The following is a 26291-nucleotide window of genomic DNA, read 5'->3' on the forward strand; positions in this document are numbered from 1 at the left end:
TCGCCTTCCTTGAAACCGCCTCTCTGTTTAAAGAAACAGTCACCTTCCATTGTCTGGGTGACTGTGGTATGGGGCAGTTTACCCACTTTTCCCTTTCTTTTACAGGTTTCCTGACAGCGAGGGAGTCCATTGTGAGGTCAGTGTGGCGATGTACAGGTAAGTGGGGGCCAGGGGCTCAACCTCTCACATCTCCCTTCCCCTACTTTCTTGATACGAAGAAATACCTTGTGGGGATATCATGACACATAGTCTGGATTGGTTTGATGGATTTCTTTTTGATGGAAGGTTTTTAAGTAAAAAGGCTGTAGGGCAAAAACCCACTGAAGAATGCGGTCATTATCACTTTTGTTACATGCCATCCATTCCAATGGGGCATGGCCAGTGAAGAGGGTAAACTCTCTTGGCCCTCTAAATACAATTGCAAAGTGTTAATGGCCCACTGAATTGGTAGGGCTTCTTTCTCAATGGCTGCAAAATGCCTTTCCCTTGGGAACAGTTTCCGAAAGACGTCTGTTATGAGGCGCTCTTCTACCTGTTTATGCTGTCGGGCTAGCATGGCCCCCAGTCCGGCATTTGAAGCATTAGTTTGGACTATAAAAAGCTTTCCATAATTAGGACTGACTAAGATTGGTTCAGACAAAAGAGATTTTTTGAAGGATTTGAAGGCGTTTATCACTGCGGTTGAGGGATGGCATAACTCTGCTTTGTTTTAGGTTTTTTTACGCAAACTTTTGTAGATCCCAAATACATCTCCCTGCCACTGCCTGGTCCATGTATAGCCAAGTGTTTATTCGAGACTCTTGCGGACCATTCTTGAATCACCGGTAATTGTGAGGCTTCATGTTATAGGTGTAGGTCTGGCAATCTTAATCCCCCCTAGAGTTTTGGGCAAACGAAGCTGTTTATATGAGAGATGAGCCCTTTACCTTGCCATATAAATCTTATGAACATAGAGCGTAAGGTGGGCAAGAATCTGTGATATAAATCAATTGGTAGTCCCCCAAATGAGTACAATAGGCGAGAAAGCAAGTTCATTTTTATGGCGTGTATACAGCCCAGCCATGAGAGGTACAGGGGAGCCCATCATCGACTGTTGTTTTTCAATTGTTGAAGAAGTGGGGGTAGTGGCTTTAAAAAGATTGGAGAGTTTAGGTGTAATTGTAATGCCAAGATAAGTGATCTCCTTCTTCGCCCACTGCAAAGTGGTGTTTTCTACAATCCGCTCCATTGCAGATTTTGGTAGATTCACATTAAGGAGAAAGAATTCGGCTTCATTCATATGAAAGTCAGATGCCATTTCAAAATGTAGGGCTCTCAATGTATTCATAGGATCTGTAATCGTGATCAGTACATCACTGTCAAAGAGAAAATTTTGCGTTCTTCTCCACCAAAGTCAATGTCCCGAATAGTGGGTAATGATCAATCTTAGCAGCAAGAGGCTCAATAGAAAGGGCAAACAATAGTGGAGAAGGGGGGCACCCTTGTCGAGTTCCTCTCTCAAACTGAAAGACATCAGAGCTCACTCCATTAACTAGGACTCAGGCGCAGGGCCTTATGTAGTTGGCCTTAACCATATCCACAAATCGGTCACAGAAGCCAACTTTTCGTAAGGTGGAATAAGAAGGACAAATCTACCTGGTCAAAGGCCTTTTCTGTATCTAGCGCCAAAGTGGCTGCTGGTATTGATTTTTATATAGCTTTTTCACCCAGGTGGATCACCCTTCGTAGATTATCATGAGTCTGCCTACCCACTATGAAGCCAGATTGAGCTGGGTGGACAAGGTCTGGAAGTAAGCTATCCAGCCTAGAGGCTATGACCTTTGTATATAATTTGGCATCTAGGTTAAGGAGCTCTATCGGTCACTAGGATTCAGTTTTTTTATGATCTTTCCCTGGTTTCGGGAAGACTGAGATCAGGTCCTCGCTCATATTGGGAGACACCCCTACTGCCTCAGCCATATGTGTGATTAGCTGCAAAATGAAGGTCTTGTGAAACCGGGCTGTCAGCTCATCTGGCCCTGGGGATTTATGAAGTTTGAGCTCTGTTATGGCAGTGCGAATCCCTTCTTCAGTGATGGGTCCTCCTAATTGTTCATTCTGGGCTTGGGTCACCAGTGGAAGATCCACCCCTTCTAAACAGTCTAGTTGGGTTTTCTCGGCTGGGGTCTCCTCTTTGTATAACTGCCAATAGAAGTGGCCAAATATTTGTGCCTTTGCGTGATCTTTGACCACTCTCTCTCCCGTGCTGGACAGGATGTCTCCTATGTATTCTTTCTCCCGCTCAACCCTCAATTGTCTAGCCAGATGGACCCTACTTTATTTCCTGTTCATATGTAGTGCATTCGAGCCTCAGGATTGTATGCTCAGCTCTATTATTGTAAATAGAATTATGTTTACCCCTAAGTGTCGTTACTTTTTTTTTATAGTGATGGTGTTGGATTTTCTTTATGTGCCTCTTATGCTTCTCTTAGCTCCTTCTCTAATTCTAACCGCTTTTTCGTTCTCTGTTTGTTGAGGGAAGCGGTCTTAGCAATACAATGACCCCTAAGCGCCGCATTAAAGGCATCCCCATTTTTTGTTGGGGTAGTATCTTGGGGTGCATTCAGTTTAAAAAAATAAATAATTGTTTTTCGTAAATCATCTCCCATCAGCTGAGTGTGAACTAAGGACCCCGGAAAGAACCAGTGGCGGTGTTTCGCTGGGGTTGCATCCCATGTCACAGTAATTGTAGTTGATCAAATATCGTAATCAAGTGGACACAGGCAGAGGTTAGCTCTCTCATTAATGCCTGATTTACAAAAATATAGTCTAATCAGGAGTATGTGCAGTGGGTGTGTGAGAAGAAAGTATAGTCTCTCCCTGTGGGGTGCATGGTGTGCCAAGTATCTACGAGGCCCAGGTCTTTGAATTCACGTTTCAGCGCTCTCATGAAGCTACCAGTAGTGGCCCTGTGGGGGTGTGTACTATCTATGCTTGGGTCCCAAGTGAGATTGAAATCACCCATCAACTCCGTATCCCCTTCCGCAAAGCCACCTAGCAATGACAACATAGAGCAAAAAAATTATGCATGGTTACTATCGGGAGCATATACAGTGCACATTCAACCATGGATTCATCGCTTGACCATGACTACCCTAACTTCTGATTTATATCCCTCTGGTTGAAACTTCAAAGATGAGTGAAATAGTAGGGCAACCCCATTAATTGTTGATGGTGCTGACGATCTATAGATTATCGGGTAGGCCCTTTGATGTGGTCTGTGGTCTTCGGAACTTTTCAAGTGTTTCTCTTGCAGAGCTACTACATTATACCTTTGGTCTAGTAGATATTTCCATAATCTGTGCCTCTTGGCTGGGAAATTAAGCCCTTTACCATTGCATGTTAATGGGGTGACTACCATTGTGACCTAAAGTCTGGCAAGATCTCCATGTGTAGCGCTTTGAGACCCTCTAGAGATTTGTGAACCCCCTCTTGCATCTCTCTTTAAACCTGTGGGTGATATTCCCTCAGCTCATTGTTCCTGTGTAGATTGGTAAAGTGTAGGTGTCCATGTACCCTCCAAGTTGCAGAAAAAGAAAAAGAAATAAATAAATAACCCCCAAATATGTTTGAACACGTGAACAATAACTATGTGGTACTGTCCTCTCCGAAGAGAAGAACACCTGCTTGGGCGGATATGTACGAATCCACTAGTACTGGAGGATTGCATCTTTTATTTTGAAAGAGTGTAGCTTTATCAATACATCTCTTGGTCTCTTATTGCCTCCTATGTTTGGTGGCCCCACTATATGTACAATGTCTATTTTGACTTTTAGGCCAGTAGAACACAACAATTCTGAGAACAGTCTAAGTATAAATGCCCCCAGGTCCAGTCCCTCAGCGCCTTCTTGCAGATTGCGAATACGGATGTTCTCTCTTTGAGATCTGTTCTCTAGATCCTCGCATTTTAACAGAGATTTATGAAGGGGCATTTGAAAACGTTTTGCTGCGGACTCCGCCTTGGTTGAGTGATGTACTAGGTCTTGTGTTTTAGTTTCGAGGTCTATAGTGTGGGCGTCCACAGAGTCTACATCTTGTTTGAGGGAGGCGAGTTTGCTCTGGATATCCGCCTGTAGGCCTACCAAGGATGTATTCATATTTGACTTCAAGTCTTCTCGCAGTTCTCATTTAAACTTTAGTGTTTTAGTGTCAATGCGGCTAACTGTGAGAAACAAGGTATGAAGTACCTAGAACAACCAGTGAGGCCTAAAAAGGCTTGTAATTTCCTCTTTATGCTGAGCATGGGAATCCTGGAAATGGTGGTGACCTTTTCCGCCTGCAGTCTGATATGTCTTCCTCCCAGAAAGTATCTCAGATATTTCACTGTTTTTATAGCTAACAAGCTCTTGTTCGGGTTGACCTTTAAGCTGTTGGAGTCCAATGTATGTAGGACTGCCTGTAAATGTTCCAGATGTTGACTCCAGATATTGCTACATATGACAATATGATCGATATAAGCTGCCGAGTACTGGGTGTGGGGCTGAAGGATTGTATTTATAAGGCGCTGAAAAGTGGCAGGAGCTCCACGTAACCTAATGGATAAATCTCTAAAATGATGCAATCCTTCTGGAGTTGAACATGCAATTTTTTCCTTCTCTTGAGTTGGGAGGGGCACCTGCCAGGATTCTTTACATAGGTCAAGGTTACTAATGTACTGTGCTTCTCCCTGGCATTCTATCATCTCATCTATCCTAGGAAGGATATAGGTATAAAAATTGGGAGGTCTTGTTTATTTCTCTAAAATCGATGCAAAATCGGACAGATCAGTTGGGTTTTGGCACAAACACTTTCAGGGAATTCCACTCACTGGTAGAGGGCTCAATAACACCAATTTGAAGCATTTGTTTTACTTCTTTGTTTCTAATCTCTCTATGAGCTTCTGGTTTACGATAGGGTTTTAATCTCATTGTTTTCCCAGGAGGGGTGCGTATAGTATGTTCAAAAACTGTAGCCCTACCAGAGAAAAAGGAAAACACCCAGGAACCGGAGTACAACCATTGTATCAACTCGTGTCTAAGGAGAGGGGGTAGATCTGGGTCTATGCTCTGTAGATAAAGGGGAGCCGCTTCTGAGGTTATTCCCCTCAACACTGTAATTGTGCCTTCCCATTCTTTAGGAGATTAATATGATATATGTGTAATGCTTTCCTATAGGAGTCAACTTCTATTTGATAGGTGACAGGAGTTACCTGTGCTAGAACTTTGTGAGGTCTTTGCCACTGTCCTAATAATTTGTGATCGGATATGGAGATCATTTTCAGAATATGGTCTCCCACTTTAAACTCTCTCGCTCTCTCTTTGGACTTTTTATCATACTGTCCTTTTTGTGTTATTTGCGCTTGTTTCAGGTTGGTCTTAACTATGCTCCTAACCTGGCTCAAATGAGTTTTCAATCTGGCTACGTATTCAGGCAAGGGTTTGCTCCCGACTCCCTCACTCTGCCATCCCTCCTTTGTCATATCTAATAGAGAACGGGGTTGGCGTCTATAACAGTGCTCAAAGGGAGAATAACCCAGACTCTTTTGAACTTTGCTTCTTACGGCAAACAAGCCAGAGGTAGCATGTCCTCTCAGTGTCTTTTCTCAAGATGTTTTTTTTCTTCATAAATTTTTTTATTGGATTTTCATTCATACATGTCATACATTAGTCATACCTTACTCGTCTGTTGCAGTATTACAATTGATATTAACATTGTTGTAACAGATAGCAACGAGGTAATGTGTCACGTAATTTTCCGACCCGTATGACGGTCTCTAGTCCATAGACCCCCACATAGGGTGTCAACCAATGATAATCCATATTCTCTACTGAACTTGGGGTTTCAGAACCAGGGGAGTGAGAGGTTGGGGGAGGGGAACAGGGGGCATGAGGACGCTTATGGTGAGGGCGGATGTAGTGGTGCTTCGAGTCATGCAATCATCTGTGTGTACTCCTTCCTATCCTGATAGATGGTGTATTTCCCAGTGGGTGGTCCGGGGATGAATTGGTGCAGCTACAAGGGGGAAATGTGTGGGCGGATTAGGATACGCTTGGTCCAGGCATTGCTTGGGTGTCCTGAAGGGGTTCCGCGCTATCAGTGTGTGTTTGCTTAAAGTCGTGTAGGAGCATCGCCCATTCTAGTGAAATAGGGTGTTTATGTATGCCTCGGGCTTTCTCCTGATGGATGAAGTCTTCTTCGGCCGCGGTCCATTTCTTCACCGCCCCCACCATGCTGCTATTGGTGGGCCCTCTGCTGCACGCCAGTGCATTGCCACACTGCGTTTTGCTAGTAGGATGGCCAGCAGAGCAAATTTGGTCTCTACTTTCTTGCGTTTCTGGCGTTTAAAGATGCCTAGGGCGCATGCCTCCCAGGTGTGGAAATCAGTTAGGCCTGCGACTGTTCGTAGTGTGTTGTGTACCATTGTCCATAGGGTTTGTATCACCGGGCAAGTCCAGAACATGTGAATAAAAGGGGCGTCCGGCACGTGACAGCGGGGGCATTCGAAGTGGGATGTCGGATAAAAGTGTTTAAGCCGTGCCGGCGTGAGTTAAGCACGGTGCAGCACATTTCAGTGTCTTTTCTCAAGATCCAATAGCTTTTAAAGAGTATTTTTCAACGAAGAGGTGTATCTCTTGGCAAGACCGGCTGGTTGGGAGTGATAGGCTGCAGACTGGTACTTGCTTGATAGTTTGTTCTAAAGAAGCCTTTACTTGCCTATGTAGACTACTAAAAAAGTCTTAATTGCACAAGATCCATTTATTTTAGCAACAGGACTTTTAATCACTGGTTTTTACTCCCTGAAACTCATGTTTCCCGCTTTTGCTTTTAATAAGTATTTGCTACTCACCGCCTCTAAGCTCTGTTACTTTCCTCCCTTCCTTCCTTCCTCGTCCACCGCAGCAATCTTGCTGATTGAGTGGAGGGCGGGCTGGTCTTTAGGCTTTCACCCACTTCCGCAGGGCCAATGCCAGTCACCATCTTGGGAGAGAGATAGTCTAGTCTTCTCCCTGAGCCCTCTGCCTCCGCCCATATAAACGGAGGATGGCACCGACGCACAACGGATGCGTGTAGCGGGCACACCGCCGGCACGACAAAGACATGCCCATCTGCGCCCGTTCGCACCTGGACTGTGCCCAGCAGGTGGCCGGTTGTCTCCAGATTCTGTAGGGATCATTAAGTACTCTCAGGAGGCTCTACTGGCATTAGACCTAATGGCGAAGGCCCCCCTGACATCAGCCCTAACATTTGTTCCCCAAACCTTCCCCATTCCCCCTGCAAACATCTTGTGTATGTTACTAAATACCAGGTCTCTAGTGAAGCACCATTTTGAGTTCTCTGACCTGGTCCAGGCGCTTCAAGTATATGTTGCTTTTCTGACTGAAACGTGGACAGACTGTGGCTTGGGCCAAGAAATTGTCACAGCCCCTCCACTAGGATACGTTGTTTATCGGTTAAGACAGGTAAAACAAAGGGTGGGGTCTAGCTGTCTTCTTTCGTTCTCATTTTAAAACTACCTTTAAGCCATTATCCACCTCTGGATTCGAGGCTATAGCATTCTTGATACAATTGCAGGATTCACAGCTGTTTAAGGGAATGCTAATTTATCGTCCTCCGGGACCTAGAAGTGGCTTCGCTGATGAGCTTAGCATGCCTCTTGAATCACATATTCTTAATGCTAACTTCTCTATATTAAGTGATTTCCATCTGGAAAATGAAACTAACCTAGACTCCTCAAAACTGATTGATGCAATGAATGCACTACGGCTATCTTTAATTTCTAAAGGTCCAACGGAGAAGGCTGGACATATGCTAGATGGGATTTTTTCAAGCCCTCCAAACATTAATTTACTTCCATCTCTTCCTCTCACCTGGTCAGAATATTGAGCAGTTAACTGGTAGATAAAGTCGCCAGGTATAGAGATACAGTCCAACAAACCTCCAGTAGAACCTGGTACAAGATACAGCCAGTCAAATTGAAAGATGTCCTTACTGTAGGTTCCTGGCAACCAGCTGACAACCTGGAACAGAGTGTTGAAAACCTCTTACTATGGTTAAACTTGGGACAAATGTTTAATAAAATGTTTATCGAGGGAATCTTCCCTATGAAATGGAAGCGTGCCTCTGTTCAGCCCTTGCTAAAAAAGGACAACTTGAATGCATTGGATATGAATAACTATCACCCCATATCAAGACTCCCCTTTGCCGCCAAACTGGTGGAGAAAGTGATGAACAAACAGCTCTCAGAATATACAGAAGAAAATTCCTTTCTGGATGACACACAGCATGGGTTCAGGAAAAATTGGAGTACAGAATCCGCCCCGATAGTAGCCACTGAAGATATCTGAGAAACGCTGGATAATGGGGGAACAGCAGCTTTGATCCTGCTGGATCTCTCCACGGCATTTGATAGGTCAACCATGAGAATCTGGTTGACTGTATGCGGAGCTAGGGGACAGAGGCAACAGCAATAGAGCTTCTTCAATCTTTTCTGGCCAACAGACAACAAATTGTGTTGCTGGGTAATTTTACATCAAGGCCGTTTTCCCTACCCTGTGGAGTCTCTCAGGTCTTGGCCCCAAGCCCAACACTATTTAATCTTTATGTTACACCATTGGCGACTCTTATAAAACATTCTGGTTTTTCCCTGGCATCATACACCGACGACACTCAAATCATGGTGTCACTAACAAAATCCGAAGTGAAGAGAAGCCCTGCCTTTAGGACTCGCATGAGCAATGTGAGCAATTGGATGGACAGTAACTGTCTTAAATTGAATGCCACAAAGACTGAGGTCATAGTTTTCTGCAAAAATCCCTCATTCTGGATGACCGCTTAGTGGCCACCCGAGTTGAGCCGAGTTGAGCCCACTCCCTGAACCCACCAATAAAGTAAAAAAATCACGGTTTCCTGTTTGATAATGATTTGAAGCTCAAAGATCAGGTAAACAAAATTGGCTCTGCCCCATTCTGCCCCCTGAGGCTGGTAAGAAAGATTGAACAATTCCTACCTCCTGAACTACTGAAAAATGTGATTATCGCCCGGGTACTCCCAAGGATTACTCCGTGGTTCCTCGCGTGCACAAGGCCCGCACTGGGGGCCGGTCCTTTGGTTTCAAGGCACCTCAGTTGTGGAATTCCTTACCACTGGCGTTACGCAGTATTCCTAATTTGTTTCAATTTAGGAAAAGCTTAAAGACATGGCTTTTTAATGCTTAGTTGTTTTTTGGGGGTCTTTCTTTTCTGTATTGTTTCGTGTTATGTTATTACGCACTGAGTTGTTTGTGGAAAGCGCCGGGACACTCTGTCGGAGTAGCCGTGCGCTATATAAATACAAAGTAACATAACATAACATTGACTACTGCAACAGTCTCTATCTTAACCTTGCAGTAGGTCCCATGAAGAGGCTTCAGACTATGCAGAATGCAGCTGCACGCTTTCTTTTCAAAATACCAAAATATGAATCTGCTAAAGAAGCAGTCAGCAAACTCCAATGGCTACCAGTCAGACAACTGTGAAAGTTCAAGGCCCTCTGTTTGGCCTACAAATCACTGTATGGATTGGGACCAGGTCGTTTCAAGGATAAGCTCACGTGGTATGTCCAAAGGAGGCCTCTCCATTAAGGTTCTGCGTAGATTCTGACCGTCTCCACATTAAGGAAGACCACCTGGAGTGAAAAGAGCTTTTTCAGGACCACTGCTGTGCTCTGGAATAGTCTACCACCGACACTAAAAACTTCAGAAAGGCTTTGAAGACCTTGCTTTTTCCACAAGACTAAGAGGTACTCGATTCCCAGCAAGAATGCTTTCTCTCCAACAGTTCTGCACCTATAACCTCTCCGTATAGCGCCAAGAGGCCCTTGGGCATGAGTTTCACGCTTTATAAATTACATTCAAATTCAAATAGGCTGCCATGCGTATAAGGGTGACCCCCAGCATGTGACCCACTTGTCGCATAACATTGAGACAAAGGGGGTGCCTTGATCCATCAACATTTCCTTTGGGAAGCCTACCCTTGCAGATACATCAATCATATCTTTGGCTACATGCATGGAATTGGGGTTAAGTAGTAAAGCAACGTCCTCCGGAAAGTGGGTTGCCTAATTAACAAGTACTAACATGTACCAACAACCACTCCTGGAAGGTAACAGAGGACCTATTATATTCATCCCCACCTGGATAAAGGTTTCCTCTACTATTGGCAAGCGCATCATGGGAACTCTAGGGGGTTTATACCCACTATTGTTTTGGCAAATAGGACATTCTTTGCAATATTTTTTTCTTGTTGAAAGATACCTGGCCAGTAGAATCCATCTAGGATAGCTTGCTCTATTTTGTCTTTACCAAAATGTCCCTTCTAAAGATGGTAATGAGACAGGACCAGGACTTTATCCTGAAAAGGGGTGGGTATTAATAACTGTGCAGGATCCTTAGAGCCCCTTTTTCTATATAACAACCCAATGTGTACATAAAACTGTGGACCTTCATTAGCTGGGTCGTCTTGATCAGACACATTTCGCCAGGCCTCGCGAAAGGTCGAGGCTTCCCTCTGTGCCGCTTTGACATTTGCGGCCGGTATCCCAAATAAAGTCCTTAGATATTGTAGAAAAAACACAGAGGGGCTTGTCTTGTTTTCTTCTTGCCACTGTTTTCTACTTTTCCACCGTTTAGCGGGCGGCCACTCATGGTTGTCCACCTGAGAGAAGGGAGCAGTGCTCCACCATTCGTCTCCCTCTTTCCTGGTTTCCTGTACCAACGAGTTGAGGTGAGGATAATCACTACCTACAATAAGAGGTTCCGGTAGCCTCAGTATAAGACCCACTTTAAGGAGTACTACTGGTAGATCTCGGTGTTGTACACGTACTTCAGTTAAGGGGTATCATTTACTATCTCCGTGAACAAACTGAATGTTCATGGTTTCATTTGTTCCAGGGATTTCGTTTGAAAGTACTTGGGGTTGCATTATGCTTTGTAAACACCTGGTGTCTACCAGGGCAGTAACCCGAACATCATTTACTGATAGGTCATAGTGGTAGGGAGGCTTTTTCCCGGGAGGATAGCTATATAAAACAAGGGTCATCCCTATTTCCATAAATTCCTCTTGATCGTCTCCAACTTAGTTTTTCCTTCCTTTTCTGTAGTTCCTGAGTACAATGACTGTAGGCACTGTCTATTTCTACTGCTCGGTCCAAAGTTATTGTGGGTGTTGGGCAGATCTGTTTAGCCGAAGAACCAGGTCTTGAGGGTCTTCCTGAAAGTGCTCAGGGAGGGGGCACGTCTGAGGTCTACCGGTATCTCGTTCCAGGTCTTGGCTGCAATGTGAGAGAAGGATCTTGCGCCTGCTCTGGCTCTGTGGATGCGCAGGGTTTCGGCCAGTGCGAGGTTGGAAGATCGGAGGTTTATTTTGGGTATGTGGAAGTTGATTCTGTTGTTGAAGTATTTGGGTCTGTTGTTGTGTAGGTATTTGTAGGCGTGAGTGAGGATTTTGAACATGACTCTTTTCTCCACGGGGAGCCAGTGGAGACTTCGTAGGTGTTGCTTGATGTGTTTGTGTCGGGGGATGCCGAGGACGAGTCTGGCGGCGGTGTTCTGTATTGTCTGGAGTTTTCGGAGTAGGGACTTGTTGATGCCGGCGTAGAGTGTGTTTCCATAGTCCAGTCTGCTGGTGATGAGTGCGTGGGTGACTGTCTTCCTTGACTCAGGGGGGATCCACTTAAAGGTCTTGCAGGAGGATGTTGAAGCAGCTGGAGGTGACGGTGTTGACCTTTCGGTTCATGGTGAGTGATGAGTCGCGTACGATGCCAAGGTTCTTGGGGGTAGGTGGGTTTCCGAGGGCGGTTGGCCACCAGGTGCTGTCCCATGCAGAAGGGGTGATACTGAGGATGAGGGCTTCTGTCTTCTCGGCGTTGAGCATCAGGCAGCTGTTGGTCATCCAGACTGCGACGTCTTGCATTCCTTTCTGGAATTTGAGTTTGGCAGTGGTGGGGTCTTTGGTGAGGGAGAGGATAAGCTGGGTGTCGTCGGCATAGGATACGATGTTGAGGCTGTGTTGTCGGACGATGGCTGTGAGGGGGGCCATGTAGATGTTGAAGAGGGTGGGGCACAGTGATGAACCCTGCGGGACTCCACAAGTGATATACCTGGGGTCGGAGAGGAAGGGTGGAAGTCTGATCCTTTGGCTTCTTCCGGTGAGGAATGATTGGATCCAGTCCAGGGCTGTTCCCTGTATGCCTCCATCGCGTAGCCTGGTGACAAGTGTGCGGTGGGAGACAGTGTTGAAGGCCGCTGATAGGTCAAGTAGGATGAGGGCTGCGGAGTGACCTTGGTCCAGGAGGGTGCGGATGTCGTCTGTGGCGGCAAGTAGGCTCTGTGCTGTGGAATCCGGATTGGGAGGGGTCGAGGACTGCGTTCTCTTCAATAAATCGTGTCAGTTTTCTGTTGACTGTTTTCTCTGCAACTTTGGCTGCAAAGGGGAGGAGCGAGACGGGTCGATAGTTGTTGAGGTCGGAGGGGTCAGCTGTGGGGTTCTTGAGCAGGGGTCTGACTTCTGCGTGCTTCCTGTCGTCTGGGAAGATGCCTGCTTTGAAGGTGGTGTTGATGGCGCGTTGAAGTTCGGGTGTGATGGCGGCCGTGGCTCTGTGGTAGATGTGAGGGGGCAGGAGTCAGTGGGGGCCCCCCCGAGTGGATGTTTTTCATGGTCGAGGCGGTGTCTTCGGCCATGAACGGTGTCCACTAGGAGATGGTGGGCTGGCTGGTGTTTCTGGGGGGCGGGGGCCGTCTGTGGCACCTGGTGTATGGACGATGAAGTTGTCGTAGAGGTTTTTGATCTTGAGCTGGAAATAGGTTCCAAGCTTGTTACAGAGGTCTGGGGATGGGGTGATATCTGTGGCTTGGGTTGGTGAATTCTTGAATGACACTGAAAAGTTCCTTGGAGTCGGTGGAGTTGGCCAGGATTTTGTTGAGGATGAAGTTCTTCTTGGTGGCTCTGATCTGGTTGTGGTAGTCCGTAATGGTGTCCTTGTAGCAGGGATGTGGAATTCCTATAGCCCGACACCCAGTACATATTGTTTGGGGTCAAGGGCTACAAGTTTTCATGTGTATTTTGCCGTTGGGACAAGTAGCCCCAACCCCCACAGCACAAACCCTTTGGCTGCCAGTTTGCAGTACCACATTGTGGATCAGGGAAGGTCACTGTCTGCAGTTAAGGTGATATTTTTGTCCATATGTTAATGCTGTTCAAACTTGTATTTATGGTTCTTGAATTGAAAGCCTTTATTATTAGGGTGAGCGCTTGAAGTAAATGTTGTAAGCTCTGACTGCACTACTGACAGTGGTTCAAGTATAAAAATGTGTACACACATTTTCTAAGTTTAGCAATATGAGGCTATGTATAATGCTCTCTGATTTGATGCAAATATTTGCAGACGCTTGAAAGCAAGATTGATGATTCTTTGCTTTCAAAATGAAATGTTCATAAATAAATGAAATCTGAAAAATATTTTGCTAAACTGCTGTAAAATGTCAGGTACCATTTCTTTGCAGCATCATTTAGTAACACTTGTTGATGCATGCTAGTATTTCCCAATTATATTCATAATGGAAAATCAGTGTAACCAGTTTCAGTAAGATTATGGAAAACAAAAATAAATAAGCATTGGTAAAGCCAGTATGTCTGAATTGGTGGTCAGCTTTTTAGTTTTGTCAATGTGTTACTTGGTTTGGCAGGGTTTTTGTAAAACCTTATTGGTGTGGGAGTTGCCGGGCCCTCACCATTGTAACAAACATTGGCAAAAGTAAAAATTGTTTGGTCTCAAAAAAGCACACACTGCCACAGTAGTTACTAGCACTGAACAAAACTACTTTGTGTGGCGATATGCTCCTTGTAAAATATCAGAGTGCTGTCACTAACAGTGAAGCCAGCCGATACAGAAAGAGAGAGACAGAATTTTAATAAACACAAAAGGTCACGGTCAACACCAGACCAAATTAGGGGCCCAATTATTGAAGAAAGTCTCAAAAGTGCACCCATAGTATGTCCTTGCATTAAGTGCAGCTATCCGGCTTTCGTGAATTCCCAAGAATTTACAGAAGTAGGACAAGAAATAGTACTCCTAGAAAATATATTTGTGAACTGCATTTTAGCATGAGCAAATATGCACGTGTAGATTTTTTCATGTGAAAATCTGTTTGCTAGTTCACTTTCCCGCCAACTACTTTTTTCCCAACTCTGGAAGAAGGTTTACATCTACCATTGTCAGGAAGTACATTTCTAACATTTCTCAGTATGGGAAAAGATTAGAGAAGAGTTGTTGAAAACCCTTAAAACATGCAAGTTAGTAGGTTTGCACAGACTCAAAATGGCATTTTATTCCCAGAGCTATTGCTTACCACTGCCTTCATTCCCAGTATGTAGATCTGCGGAAACATGGCAAAATATATTCAAAGATTCAAACATTACTATGGTATAAACTCTGGCATAATCAGATAGGCTTTATCAGAGCTCTGATATGAGATTGCTGCCTTAATTTGTTGACGCACTACATGGCACCAAAGGGACAAGTGGATTTTGATACAGGACAAGCAGATTTATGAAGCATGCTGCCCCATGGACAAGAGGATATTTTAATAAATTCCACACCCCTGTTGTAGGTGGTGTGGTTTTCAGTTGTCTTGGTGTTTCTCCATTTCTTCTCCAGGCGTCTGCAGGTGTGTCTGGCTTATTGGAGAGTGATAGTGAACCAGGCGGCTTTCCTGGGGAGTTGTCTGTCGGGGTTGTGTAGAGGGGCAAGCTCATCTGCGCAGTTGGAGATCCAGGTGTGGAGTTCTCTGGCTGCTTCGTTTGCGTCCGGTACCCAGGTGTGATTGTCTTGGGTGAGGGTGAAGTTAAGTTGCTCGTTGGTAACCTTGCTCCAGTTCTTTCGTGATGGGAGTGGGGCTGGTTTGGGTGCCTTGGGTTTGTTGATGGCGAAGTGTGCGCAGTGGTGGTCGGTCAATGGCGGCTGCGTTGTGTGTCTGAATTAAATGCTGTTTCCTGCTGCGAGGATGGGGTTGAGGGTGTGTCCTGCTCCTTGGGCCGGTGGGTTGACGAGTTGTTTAAGTCCGATGCTGGCGAGGTTGTCGGGAGGTTGTCCACAGTTAATAAAGGACTTAGATATTGGCCCCATCGATGTGAAAGGCAAAGCAGTGGCCTGTGCCACTCTATCAAAATCTCCACTAACATATTTCTGTAGGACCATTGAGTTTTTTTCCAACCAGATTTTATTGGGTTTTCAATCCATCTTCAGCTAACATGATTCACATTCACATTATACATTATGAATACATTGAATATAGTTGCTCTCTGCTGACGTTAGGCAAAATCCCCTGTAACTGAACACCCCCCTCAAGTTGCAATTGAATTAAAGTTAGAGTATAGCTGGTTGCTGCTTGGTCTTTATAGGTCGTGTTGTGTTTCAGGGCTCTGAAGTACTGATTATTCCTGACCTGCCTGTTCGCCTCCTCCTCTCCTGGTCCTACGCTGTCAGTTGCGGGGAGTCTGCTCCGCTGTATCCCTGCCTGTCAGCTGCTAATTCACCTACAAGGCATTCCCATGCCCTCTCCCGGTCTATTTTACCTATTCTCGTCCAGCTTCTCAAAGTAAGAGTCTACCTTCCGCCCGCCCACTTTTCCAATTCCTTTATCCATGTGCCTATCGGTGGTACCCCTGGTGTTTCCCAATTCCTAGCCATCTCCCTCTTAGCCAGAGCATAGGCGAGGTGCTGGAATTTCCCAGTTGTCTTGTTTTTTGCGGTGTGCAGGAACCATACTAACAAGTAGTAGTCTGGGATTTGTGGTACCTCCTTGTCAATGAGGTCGCCTAATGTGTGCCTTATCTCCTTTCAGAACGCTTTCAGTGTGGGGCAATCCCAGAACATGTGCATTATGTGGGCTTCCCTCTCTCCACATCTCGGGCATGCTGCGGATTCCACCCCAAAGTATTGCCTAATGTGGGAGTGGGTGAGATATGCTCTGTGGAGCATGTAAAAGTTTATTAATTTCAATCTGTAGGAGCACTGATGACAATGCAGTGTGTCCTCTTTATTGACGCAGGGTATCGGCCAACTGACCAAGGGTCGTCTCATGGGTGGTTGATTGAGTGGTCAGGGCCTTATGTATGAATTTACGATCCTCAGCTGCTGTGTTGAGGAACTTCTCCATGACACGTTACAGTTCCTCATGGCTTTCGGCCATCCTATTAACGACAGCCTCCATACTTCCTGATCAAACTTCTGACACACATTGTAGGAGACTGGGATGGATGTATAAGAGGAGACTTGGTTTGTTTCGTAATGGTGTATTTATTTTTAGTTTGTTGCACATGAAAACATATATACAAAGTTGTCAGGATTATTGCTGAAAAGATGGTCAGTTTTTCTTTGTATCTTATTCTTTGTCTGGTTCTAGGTCTTCAAAGGTGGAGGGAGCCCCCGGAATCTTGGATAAAAGATATGCAGCAGTAAGTATCTATTCAGGGAAAAATCAAAAATCTCCCTTCACCATATTCATAGGTGTTCAGGCTGGAAACGGTGAGTGACAAAGTATGATAAATAGGAATAAAACAAAATATAGACAGAGATTCACAGGAGTGGGGGAGAGAGGAACAGATGACCTGTCTGCCCTCTCTTATATCCCCCTTATTTAGGATATGAAAAGACGATTCAGTAACTCTCAAGAGTCCTGGAAGTTCAGGGGAAACGTAAAGGTAGGCTTAGGGGATCCAGGGATTTCCTCAATCAGCTGCCCTTATTTTAAAACGAAAGGAAAGGTTTCTCAGGTTTTTTTTTATATTAACCCCCAGTGCCTTCTGGGAGATGTGGTGCCTTTCAATGCCAGGCTTGTTAGGGAAATCAGGGAAATACCACAACAGAGTAGCCCCTAAACCAAGAGCCCCTATGTGTAACATCCTCTCCCAATCCCCCCCCCCCCTTTGTAAATAACCCCAGCCATGTCAGCCCTGTGTACTCACACGCTACGACGCAACTCTCCAGAGTTTCCGGCAGATGTACAGCGTTCTCTAGGGTGATCCACTACTCACATGACCAGGACTAACTGCAGACGAGGGGTCCTTCTGATCTCTCCTTCTGGACGTCTCCTCAACCGGACACCAGGGTGGCCGCTAACTTCCTCTGCTTCGTGGTATCCAGAGAACCGTTTCTCTCTTCAGGCTGCTCCGGTCCCTACTCTCCCGCTGTTGGAGTTCTCCTCGTTGGTCTCCTCTACTGGTAGTTCTGCTCCTTTTTCCTCCCACAACCGTACACAGGATTGGTAATCTCCTTCCTTGCACCGGCCTCTCCATTTAAAGAAACAGTTGCCTTTCATTGTCTGGGTGACTGTAGTAAGGGGTGGTTTAACCATTTTCCCTTTCTTTCACAGGTTTCCTGATGCTGAGGGAGTACATCGTGCGGACGGTGTGGCGATGTACAAGTAAGGGGGGGTCCTAGGGGCTCAACCTCTCACAGTACAGTAGTGCAGAGTGGCTTAGAGTGGAATGGCATAGAGTGCAGTGGTGTATAGTATAGCGATGCAGAGTACAGTGGCGTAGAGCGGCATACAGTAGAGTAGAAGAGTGCAGTGTTGCAGAGTATACTGTTGTAGAGTGCAGTGGTGTATAGCATAGTGGCTTGGAGTGCATTGGCATAAAGTGCAGTAGCACAAAGTAGAATGGCATAGCATACAGTGGCGCAGCAGAGTAGAGTGGCATAGAGTATAGTGTAGAATAGTGTGGCGTTGCGTGTAGTTACAGAGTGCAGCAGTGTAGAGTATAGTGGGGTTGAGTGCATTAGTTTTGAGTAAAGTGGTGTAGAGTGCAGTGGCTTAAAGTGGTTCAGAGAAGGCTGGAGTGGCGCTAAGTGCAGTGGCGCAGAGTAGATGTTTCAGAGTAGAGTGCAGTGGTACAGAGTAGATTGGCATAGCGGGGATTGGCATAGTGTCAACTGTTGTACAGTGGAGTGGTACAGAATAGAGTGGCGTAGTGTGCAGTGGTATAGAGGGCAGTGTTGCAGAGTAGGGATGCACAGAGTGGAATGGCGCGGAGTGGTGTTAAGTGCAGTGATGCATGGCAGTAGTGTGGGGGAGAGTGCATTGGCATATAGTAGATTGGAGTGGTGTAGAGAAGAGTGCACTGACAGGGTGTGGTGTGGAGTGGTGAAAAGTAGAGTGCAGAGGTGTGGAGTGATGTGGTGCAGAGTGTAGAAGGGTAACGTGGAGCATGCATGGTATGGTTGTGTACTATCATCACAGACAACACATCTTCAAATGAAAAGACCATTACATTTGAACTCACACACTGATAAAACATTATATACAGCACACAAACACTGTGTGGAAATGTCATCACCTAGTTCATTTACAGACATTTAAATTTTGATGTGTGCTAGAAAAAAACAACAACATAAACCCTTCCTTCGACACTTCTCCTTAGCCAGCATGAATGTCACATAAAACCTCTCCCTTTGAAGTCAGAAAAATAAAAATAAACAACAAGCTCCTTGGAAGACAAAGTCTGGCATTTGACCTCTGTCTTTGAATGCATAGCAACTGTGACAAGGGAAGAACAAGATTTAAAAGACGGTTTACAGAAAGTGAGTCTGTGGAAGAATACCGTAAACAATGTTTGGGTAATGGGAGGGATGAACTTGAGCTGGACAGCCTATAGCAAATAAAGCTAGCAAATAGGAAGCCAGAAAATGTGAATTACAAACCAAAGAGCAAATGGTATAACAGAGCACATACACGGTATATGGGTGGGAGATGGGAATATGCATTGGGGACGTGTCAGCAACACTTTATTAAAGTTCCTGGACACCAGTATGTGTACTTCAATTGCAGCAGGTTTACTGTTTGGTTACCAGATGCTACATTGTTTTACAAAATGCCAAATCTATAATCTTGCTCGTCTGTTTGTAACTTGGCTCGTGGAGCACGTTGTCAGCAGAAATCAATAAAATGTGGTTCTAAAAAGCCAATGGTAAGCAACGGGCAAAATGTATTGCTAGGTGAATTTTCTGAAAATCCCCAAGATGTCTTTAAGCAAACCAGACAGCACAACTGTCTGGTTTGCTGCAACCTAAAAACAGCCTGGTACCAGCTCTCTCTTCTAAGAAAAGATAAACAGTTTCTTTCATAAAGCGACATCATAACATACTGCAGCACACCTTAGCCAGGGCCTGAAGCAATATGATCACAACATCCCCCCTCCAGATGGAACTCTGTGGCTTTCCTTGCCGACCTGCACCACCTTCAAAATCAGGGGCATCATTTACAAAGCTATTACAACAAGCAAACACGATTATCTTGCAGACAAACTCACCATCTCTGGTGGTTATTAGCACACATGCATCCAGGAAATCATTAGACTACAGACTTTTTAAAATAGAAGGAAACTGGTATTCTCCATAGATGCCCTCAGGATCTGGAACAATATACTTGTATTTGACTTCCTCAATGCTAGTCTAATTTAGGAAAGAGTTGGAGACTCACCTTTTAAAAAAAACTATATCGCAATACATTAAACAGCCCACAAATCAGCTATCTTTCACTATCACTCATTGACTTTATGCTTGACTTTGACCATTTGCAGCACTTGCTGCCCTTTGGCTAGGTTTGCACTTAAGAGATACCACATACACACATACAAAGCAAGATAAACAAGGTGAAAACATTCAAATTCCAGCTCATAGTCCTATCATAAAATCAGAACATGTACAAATGGACAATACATTTCTCTAAGAAAGGTGAAAAGCGTCTGCTCCTCCGCCAGAAGTGGTGTATTTCCTAACAAGCTCATCTTCCTGTCAGGGTAGCCATATCCCTTCATATACGCCCCACAACAAATTTATAAATGCTTTAATTTTCCAAACCTGTACATTCTGTGAGCTGTAGTAGAAGGCACTTCCTTCAATAGAAAAACAGTAAAAAGATATAGGAAGTAATACTTGGTAAATTGAAAGCTCAAGAACACTCTACAGAAGTTCAAATACACTACACTACACCATCTGACATTCGTATTTCCCATCCCCACCAATCGCTCTTCTCACCCTCAAAGAACGGAGGCCAGGACTAGGAGACTCGCTGCTCTCGCTGAGCAGCTGCTGCGCCGAGGGCGACCTGGGAGAGACAGTGGCCGCCATGCATTCAGAAGCCTGTTGTTAATACTGCTGCTCGCGAGACTCAGACATTGCATCATTAGCGAATTTAGAATGTAAGTCAAGAATGTTACGTACAGTGGCCATATTGAGTGAGTAGGTGAATGCAACCTACCTATTACATATAGAAGTGACAGCTACTTCCATTTTGGGCACTGCTAGATTGGCCTAAACTCCGATCTATCTTGCGTGCAACTCCAAGAAGACCAGATAAAGCAACTTTCAGAATTTGCCGTCCTCAAGTGTAAATAAAAGGAAACAAATCAGCCTGTACATTATACCCGCCATACTGGGAAGTGCTCAGTTATTCTGAGAGTTTAATGCAAAAACAGAACTTTTCTAACATTAAAGAACTTAGATTTAGTATAGCTGTATTAAAAAAAACAAGTTAAATCAAATGTAATGCGGCTGAATTAGAAGGCGGAATGAAAAAAAGAAGGAGAAACTCCTGGTACTAAACACGGTTTGGTTTTCTCATATTTGTGACTGCAGCAGAAAATAAAAACGAGAGGAGAGGACAAGCAAGATGACAATCAGTAGGAGGAAGGAGGCATGGAAGGAACAAGGAAAGCCCCATGAGGGTCAGAGAGGCACGGGCAGGCAACAATGGAAGCGCAGGAGGGAGCAAGCGACACCGGAAAGAGGGTAATTAAGGGATGGGAGAATAAAAAATGCAAGAGGGGGAGCAGGCAGGGGGAGTGAGAGAGGGAAGAGCTGCGGACGGGCACAGATTAAGTTGAATCAAATTGTGCTTGGTCCTTGCTCCACAATGGAAGTTTACACTGCACTGCAGAAGCAGACAACTGGTAAGTGACGAGCGGGCTCCCAGCCCTTTTTGGATACAAGAGTGTCTCGCAAGCGAGTCACATGCGCTAGCGCATGCTCTCGCAGGCTAGACCCTCAAAAAGGAAAGAGGATTGGAAGTGGAGAAGGAAAGAGAGGGAAGAGAGGTGGAGAGGCGACCTAAGGACCTAAATGGAGATTGGAGAGAAGAGGCGTGGGATGCAATGAGAGGTGGAAGTTGGGTTTTGTTTGCGCGTTACAAGATGCATAATAAATAAATATCAAGAGAGGGGTTTAGAGAGATAGGATGTATATTAAGAAGAGACTTTCCTACAAAAGGTGAGTGGAGGTTACCTGATGGGTGAATCTGTTGCAGTGTGTGTAAGGAGTAGAAAGAGCTCAAAGGAGATGGGCTACATGAGAAATTAAAGACCCAACCACTCACCGGAGATACAGTACTTCCGCCAAAGAAGGTGACGCCAAACCAAGTGGCAATGAACACCCACTGGGCTGAAAACCCCGGGAACTCTGGAAAATATTGTCGGATGTCCTCTGTTGCCTTCTGAAGGATTGCGGGGCCCTTGCTCTCTCTGTAGTAAACCTCCCCAGACCGCCGATTATCCACATCAGCCCAGAAGGCGGCCACTACACGGCGGTCCTTAGATATAGGGAAGGCTACAGGTGTAAACTGGGAGACTTCACGCAGGAAGGACAATATTCCGTTGTTGTTCACCTGTCCAAAAGAGAAAGGAACATGTTTTACATTCAGTTGATCAAAGCTATGACTACATCTTACTGGTAAATAAGACCTTGTGATCCTTTAGCATTAACCCTACCACAGGGCTGGTGTGAGAAAGCAGCCACGTGAACATAGCAAGTCAGAACTCCTGTCCCCTTTTTAGGTCGAGCATTTGAGACTCTCTTGTTTATACTTTAGTATATACTTATATGTGTATGTACTTTGTGGGCTCTGGAGATCAGCTCTAGGACTTGTCTGCTTCCGCTTAGAAACTTTTTTTTCTGTTCAACTGCCTCTATATAACTATCTTGACAGAAAATGACCAGTAGATGTCAGCAAAATACCAGAATTGCTTTCTGCTTGTTCAACTGCCTGTATTCAACTGTCTTGATAGAAAACGACCAGTAGAGGTCAGTAAAATACCAGAATCACTTTAGCATTCTCTAGGTTCCAGTCCATTGAAATTGTCTTCCACAAGTACCCGTAGATAATATTTTTTTTCAAATCTTGTATTTTCAGTGATATGACCACCGAAGACCCTGATTTTATATTAAAACAGAGCTTTCGACTATACCATTTCCAGCTGAAAGGCAATATTTCTCTCCATGTGTTCCCATACCTGGCATGTTACGCAGTTTGGTGCTTACTTTCCCTCCATGTTAGAGAACAGTAGATGTTTCAGCACCCAGGCTAATGAGCTGCAAAGCTAAATACATAGAAGGTCCGAAAGGCGAAACTGATTGCTTTGCAAATGCTTGTTTTTTTAGTCTTTGGTATATTTCTTTCCTGCTGTCTTCTTCCATACTGTGCACTGTTTTTGGTCTCTAACTGTAGTCATCTATAAGACTCAGTGGTTGAAAGTATTTAGGGCCTGATTTATGGAAGAGGTTTTCCTATTCTGTGTCTATGGGTAAATGCACTGCTACATAAGAGCCTACATTTGCTTCTTCCTGTGGGAATCATATTCAGGGCTGTCTATGTGTTTTTGTTTGTGAGGGAGATGAAGTGAAATGTTGTTCCTTTTCTCCATTAACAATAAGGCCACATTTGGTTATTGTAGATGTAATCAAGTGCCAATCACGCTGCCAGTGCTCTTGTTGGTGCCTACAATTTTGTATACTCAAATCACCGGTAATCACATTTCAAACTAGTAGCTAGTTTTCTATCCATCAGGACATGGGCTTCAGCAAGTGACATTACTAAGTTGTCATGAAAGATGTTTCTTTTCTATCACAACATTGGACCGACGTGCTCTATATGAGGTCTAAGTTATACAATAATGCACCACATTCAAAATATATTCCAATCCAAATTCAGGCACTCCTCGAGAGTTAAAAAAAATTGTCTGATATTTCAATCGAGAAGCCAATGTAAGTAAAAAATATTAATACCTCACAGTCCCTGTGAGTATATTTTACAACAACTACTTGCAGTGCAACAGAGTCTGGGCCTGATAACCAGAATAGGCTTCACACTGCCATATAGCATATGGAACATCATGCAATATAGTCTTTGGGGAAGTTTTACTCTCTTTTTCTGATTATTTTATGCCTCCTGCATTTTCCCCTTAATACAAAAATTTAAGTTTGTTAAGCTACTTGGATTTGTATAATGCCAACCACCACTGTTATGTGACCACAGCAAATCCTCTCTCAAGGTGCCCTTTCGTCTGGGAAAGCAATCAATCGGATTGGAGGAATAACTGTATGACGGTGTGCGTTTTGTTGGTGTTGAATTGTGTGCGGTAATAGAGAGTATTTACCATGTTAAGATTAAAGTTATGTGAAAGTAATTAGAGTTCAGTCTTGCAAGATCTTGGTGGTATTCTATGTGCATCAATGAGTGTACCGTAGAACTTTCTCTCTCAATGGAGTAGGGGCTGGGATCGGCTGTTCATTGCTCAGTATAGTGTCTTTTATATAAGCATAGCAACTCAGCTCTGTGCCATAAGATGTCATGTTGTATGAGTGAAAGCTGTGGTTATGCAACTTTTTTCTATATGCTTCCAAGTAGTATGTTGGTATGGGGGCATGACAGTGCTGTTGATTTGGCAGTAATCTGCCACCTACATTCTTTAGTTGCCTTTATTGTGTGCACTACGGTGATGGCGTTTTATCTAAGATGCAATGTTTGAGTATGTCTATTTGCCGCTGAGATTGGAACTATGGTATGTGGTTTTATTGTTAGCCTTAAAGGGCAGTTGGATGTCCATTGAAATAAAAAAAAAAAAAAAAAATTTGCATTGCGTTTGGACAGCCGACCCGGAATCGATGGAACCCCACTGAAATAAGAAGCATTAGGATTTGACGGAACCCCTTTCGACAGCTAAAACGGCGGCACGGGGACTCCGAATCGTGAAATACCATCCCGGGAGAACTTTTCTGAAACCCTACCCGGGATCTGTGCCGACTGCTAACAACACGGCCCTTGGATTCCTAAAAGCAATCCTATATCCCCGAAGAGCAGACTGAAATCTCTCCAGGGATCGGTGCCGACTGATATCTACACGGCCGCCGGAAGCTCAAAAGCAACACATTATTCCCTGGGAGAGCAGATTGAATTCTCTCCAGGATTGCTTGATTCTATATAAACGGAATTTGAAAGGAAAAATCCCTTTTGGCTGACGTCCTGCCTGGTCACCATTATCTTTCCTCAAAACTTCAGGACCCTGATATAGTATATCGTTGCAAAGTAGGAATTCATAACGTGCAAGCAACCCCTATGTCCTGATACATAGCAAATTTTATGCCTGTTCCCTCCCCAGTTAACAACCCCTAGCCCTGACGAAGGTGTGGCCATTTGGGCCATTCACCGAAACGCGCGTCGGCTCGTGCTTCCAGGAAAACGGCACCTTGACTCCTGGAACAAAAACTTTGATCTATGCAACAAACTTAACATCTTCATGTTGCTAGCACCAAGAATCTATGAGTAAATGAAAGTTGAATGAAAGAATATCAGATAGATTGAGATGGAATGAATGAGTCTGTAAGTATGGATGTAGTGTGGTATGTTCCTGGGTAGGCCTTGTTATAGTTGTGGGATTAACTTTTCCCTTTTAACCTCCTCTTCGTTATATGTCTGCAATGTTATAAATATAATGTGGATCCAAAAAATGTAATAATTTTTGTACCTTTTGATACCCCAAAAAAAACCACAGAAAAATAATAAACAATATATATATTTCAATCAAATATATCCTCTGTGAGAATGATTTGCCTCTTGTTATGTGTAGTGCTGGCTACTGGATAAATCACCCCTTCGATATAGACGGGATCCTTCTATGGACCACAATATCTTGGGGCAGGGTTGCTCTTTTGTGTTCTATTTATAGGGATGTCCATTGAAAGCCAGCATATGGATTATCAGAGATGTGTTGACTGAGTGTGGTAAGGGTGGTCTATAATGTAATGAAAGTGAGGTTGTGTTGCTCCTGTGTTTGATTGGTGAGAACAATCTGAGAGGAATGTGTCTCAAAACCAAAGTTGCTTTTGTACACTAGTTTGGTGTTAGGAGGTGCTTTCTAAGAGTAAGCAGTCAGTCTTGGTCGTCCTACTGGAGAAACCTTAAGGAGAAAAGTGTAAGGGGAGGCAAAGCAATCTTCAAAGTTGCAGATATACACAGCTTGCAGTAATGATATGTGGTTAGGTTGAATGCCTCAATAAATACTGAGTACTGGGCGGAAGTTATGTTATTATGGGGGGGTGATTTTAATTGTACTCTCTGCAAAAAGGGCCAAAAGGGTATTTGTGGTCTAATGCTGGAACAAGACGTCAATTTGACGCATTTTGAACACACCCTACTAGGCGACTTACTGAATGAAATGATTTTTAACTTTAACCTCGGCTTTGTAAATGAATTAGCACACCACACAACGATGTTTGCCCCAACCTTTGTTGGGCGGGGGGCCTCAACCATTATTGATTTTAGCTTATGCACACTTAGCTCTGCAAACAGATTGATTAGAGCAAACATCATGGATTTACCATTGAGTGATCATCTGCCACAGGTATTAAAAATGGAAAATTTATTTACCGTAGCTGACATTAGAGAATGTCAGAACCAAATGGTCCAGGATGTAAGGGTGGGTGCTCAAAATGGTTACAACCTTAAATGGAGCAGACTGGTCCCAGATGATTTTCTGCAAAAAATACTGACTAACTGCATGAGTAGCTTCTCCATCTGTTTAGATGAACATGCAGAGAAATGTGAAATAATAACCCATTTTAGCATTATTTCTAGTAAAATTAAGGAAGCACTGTGGGTTAATAGGAAAAATTCCCTAAAGCCCAATAGGAAATGGTTTGATAGGAAGTGCACTAGAGCCTTAACAAAGCTTAGATATGCAATTCATAATAGACCAAAGGACGTAAACCAAATTAGAATTGCAAGAAAGGACTATAACCTAGCATTAAGGGAGAGGAAGACCTCGATAAAAAGGGAGGCATGGGACAACCTATGCGATGCATCAAAATCGAAGGACCCGGCTGCTTTTTGGAGGGTTATTAACACCCCCCTCCTATATGAACAAAAAGCACGCATGGAAATTGCCATCTCAGAAGATGAGTGGGTGGCC

At 44.3% G+C, this 26291-nt stretch overlaps 1 protein-coding gene across 9 annotated transcripts in view; it reads right to left on the reverse strand.

Annotated features, from left to right (window-relative positions):
- SNED1 (sushi, nidogen and EGF like domains 1) overlaps window positions 1–26291 on the reverse strand; it is a 2618914-nt gene that overhangs the window by 2410146 nt on the left and 182477 nt on the right. For all 9 annotated transcript variants that reach the window (XM_078665627.1, XM_078665624.1, XM_078665625.1 and 6 more), the window contains exon 2: window positions 21425–21712. In XM_078665627.1, the coding sequence (XP_078521753.1) occupies window positions 21425–21712 (288 nt within the window). The remainder of the gene's footprint in view (window positions 1–21424; window positions 21713–26291) is intronic.

Source organism: Lissotriton helveticus, chromosome 11 (genome assembly GCF_964261635.1).
Source record: "Lissotriton helveticus chromosome 11, aLisHel1.1, whole genome shotgun sequence".
Lineage (NCBI taxonomy): Eukaryota > Metazoa > Chordata > Amphibia > Caudata > Salamandridae > Lissotriton > Lissotriton helveticus.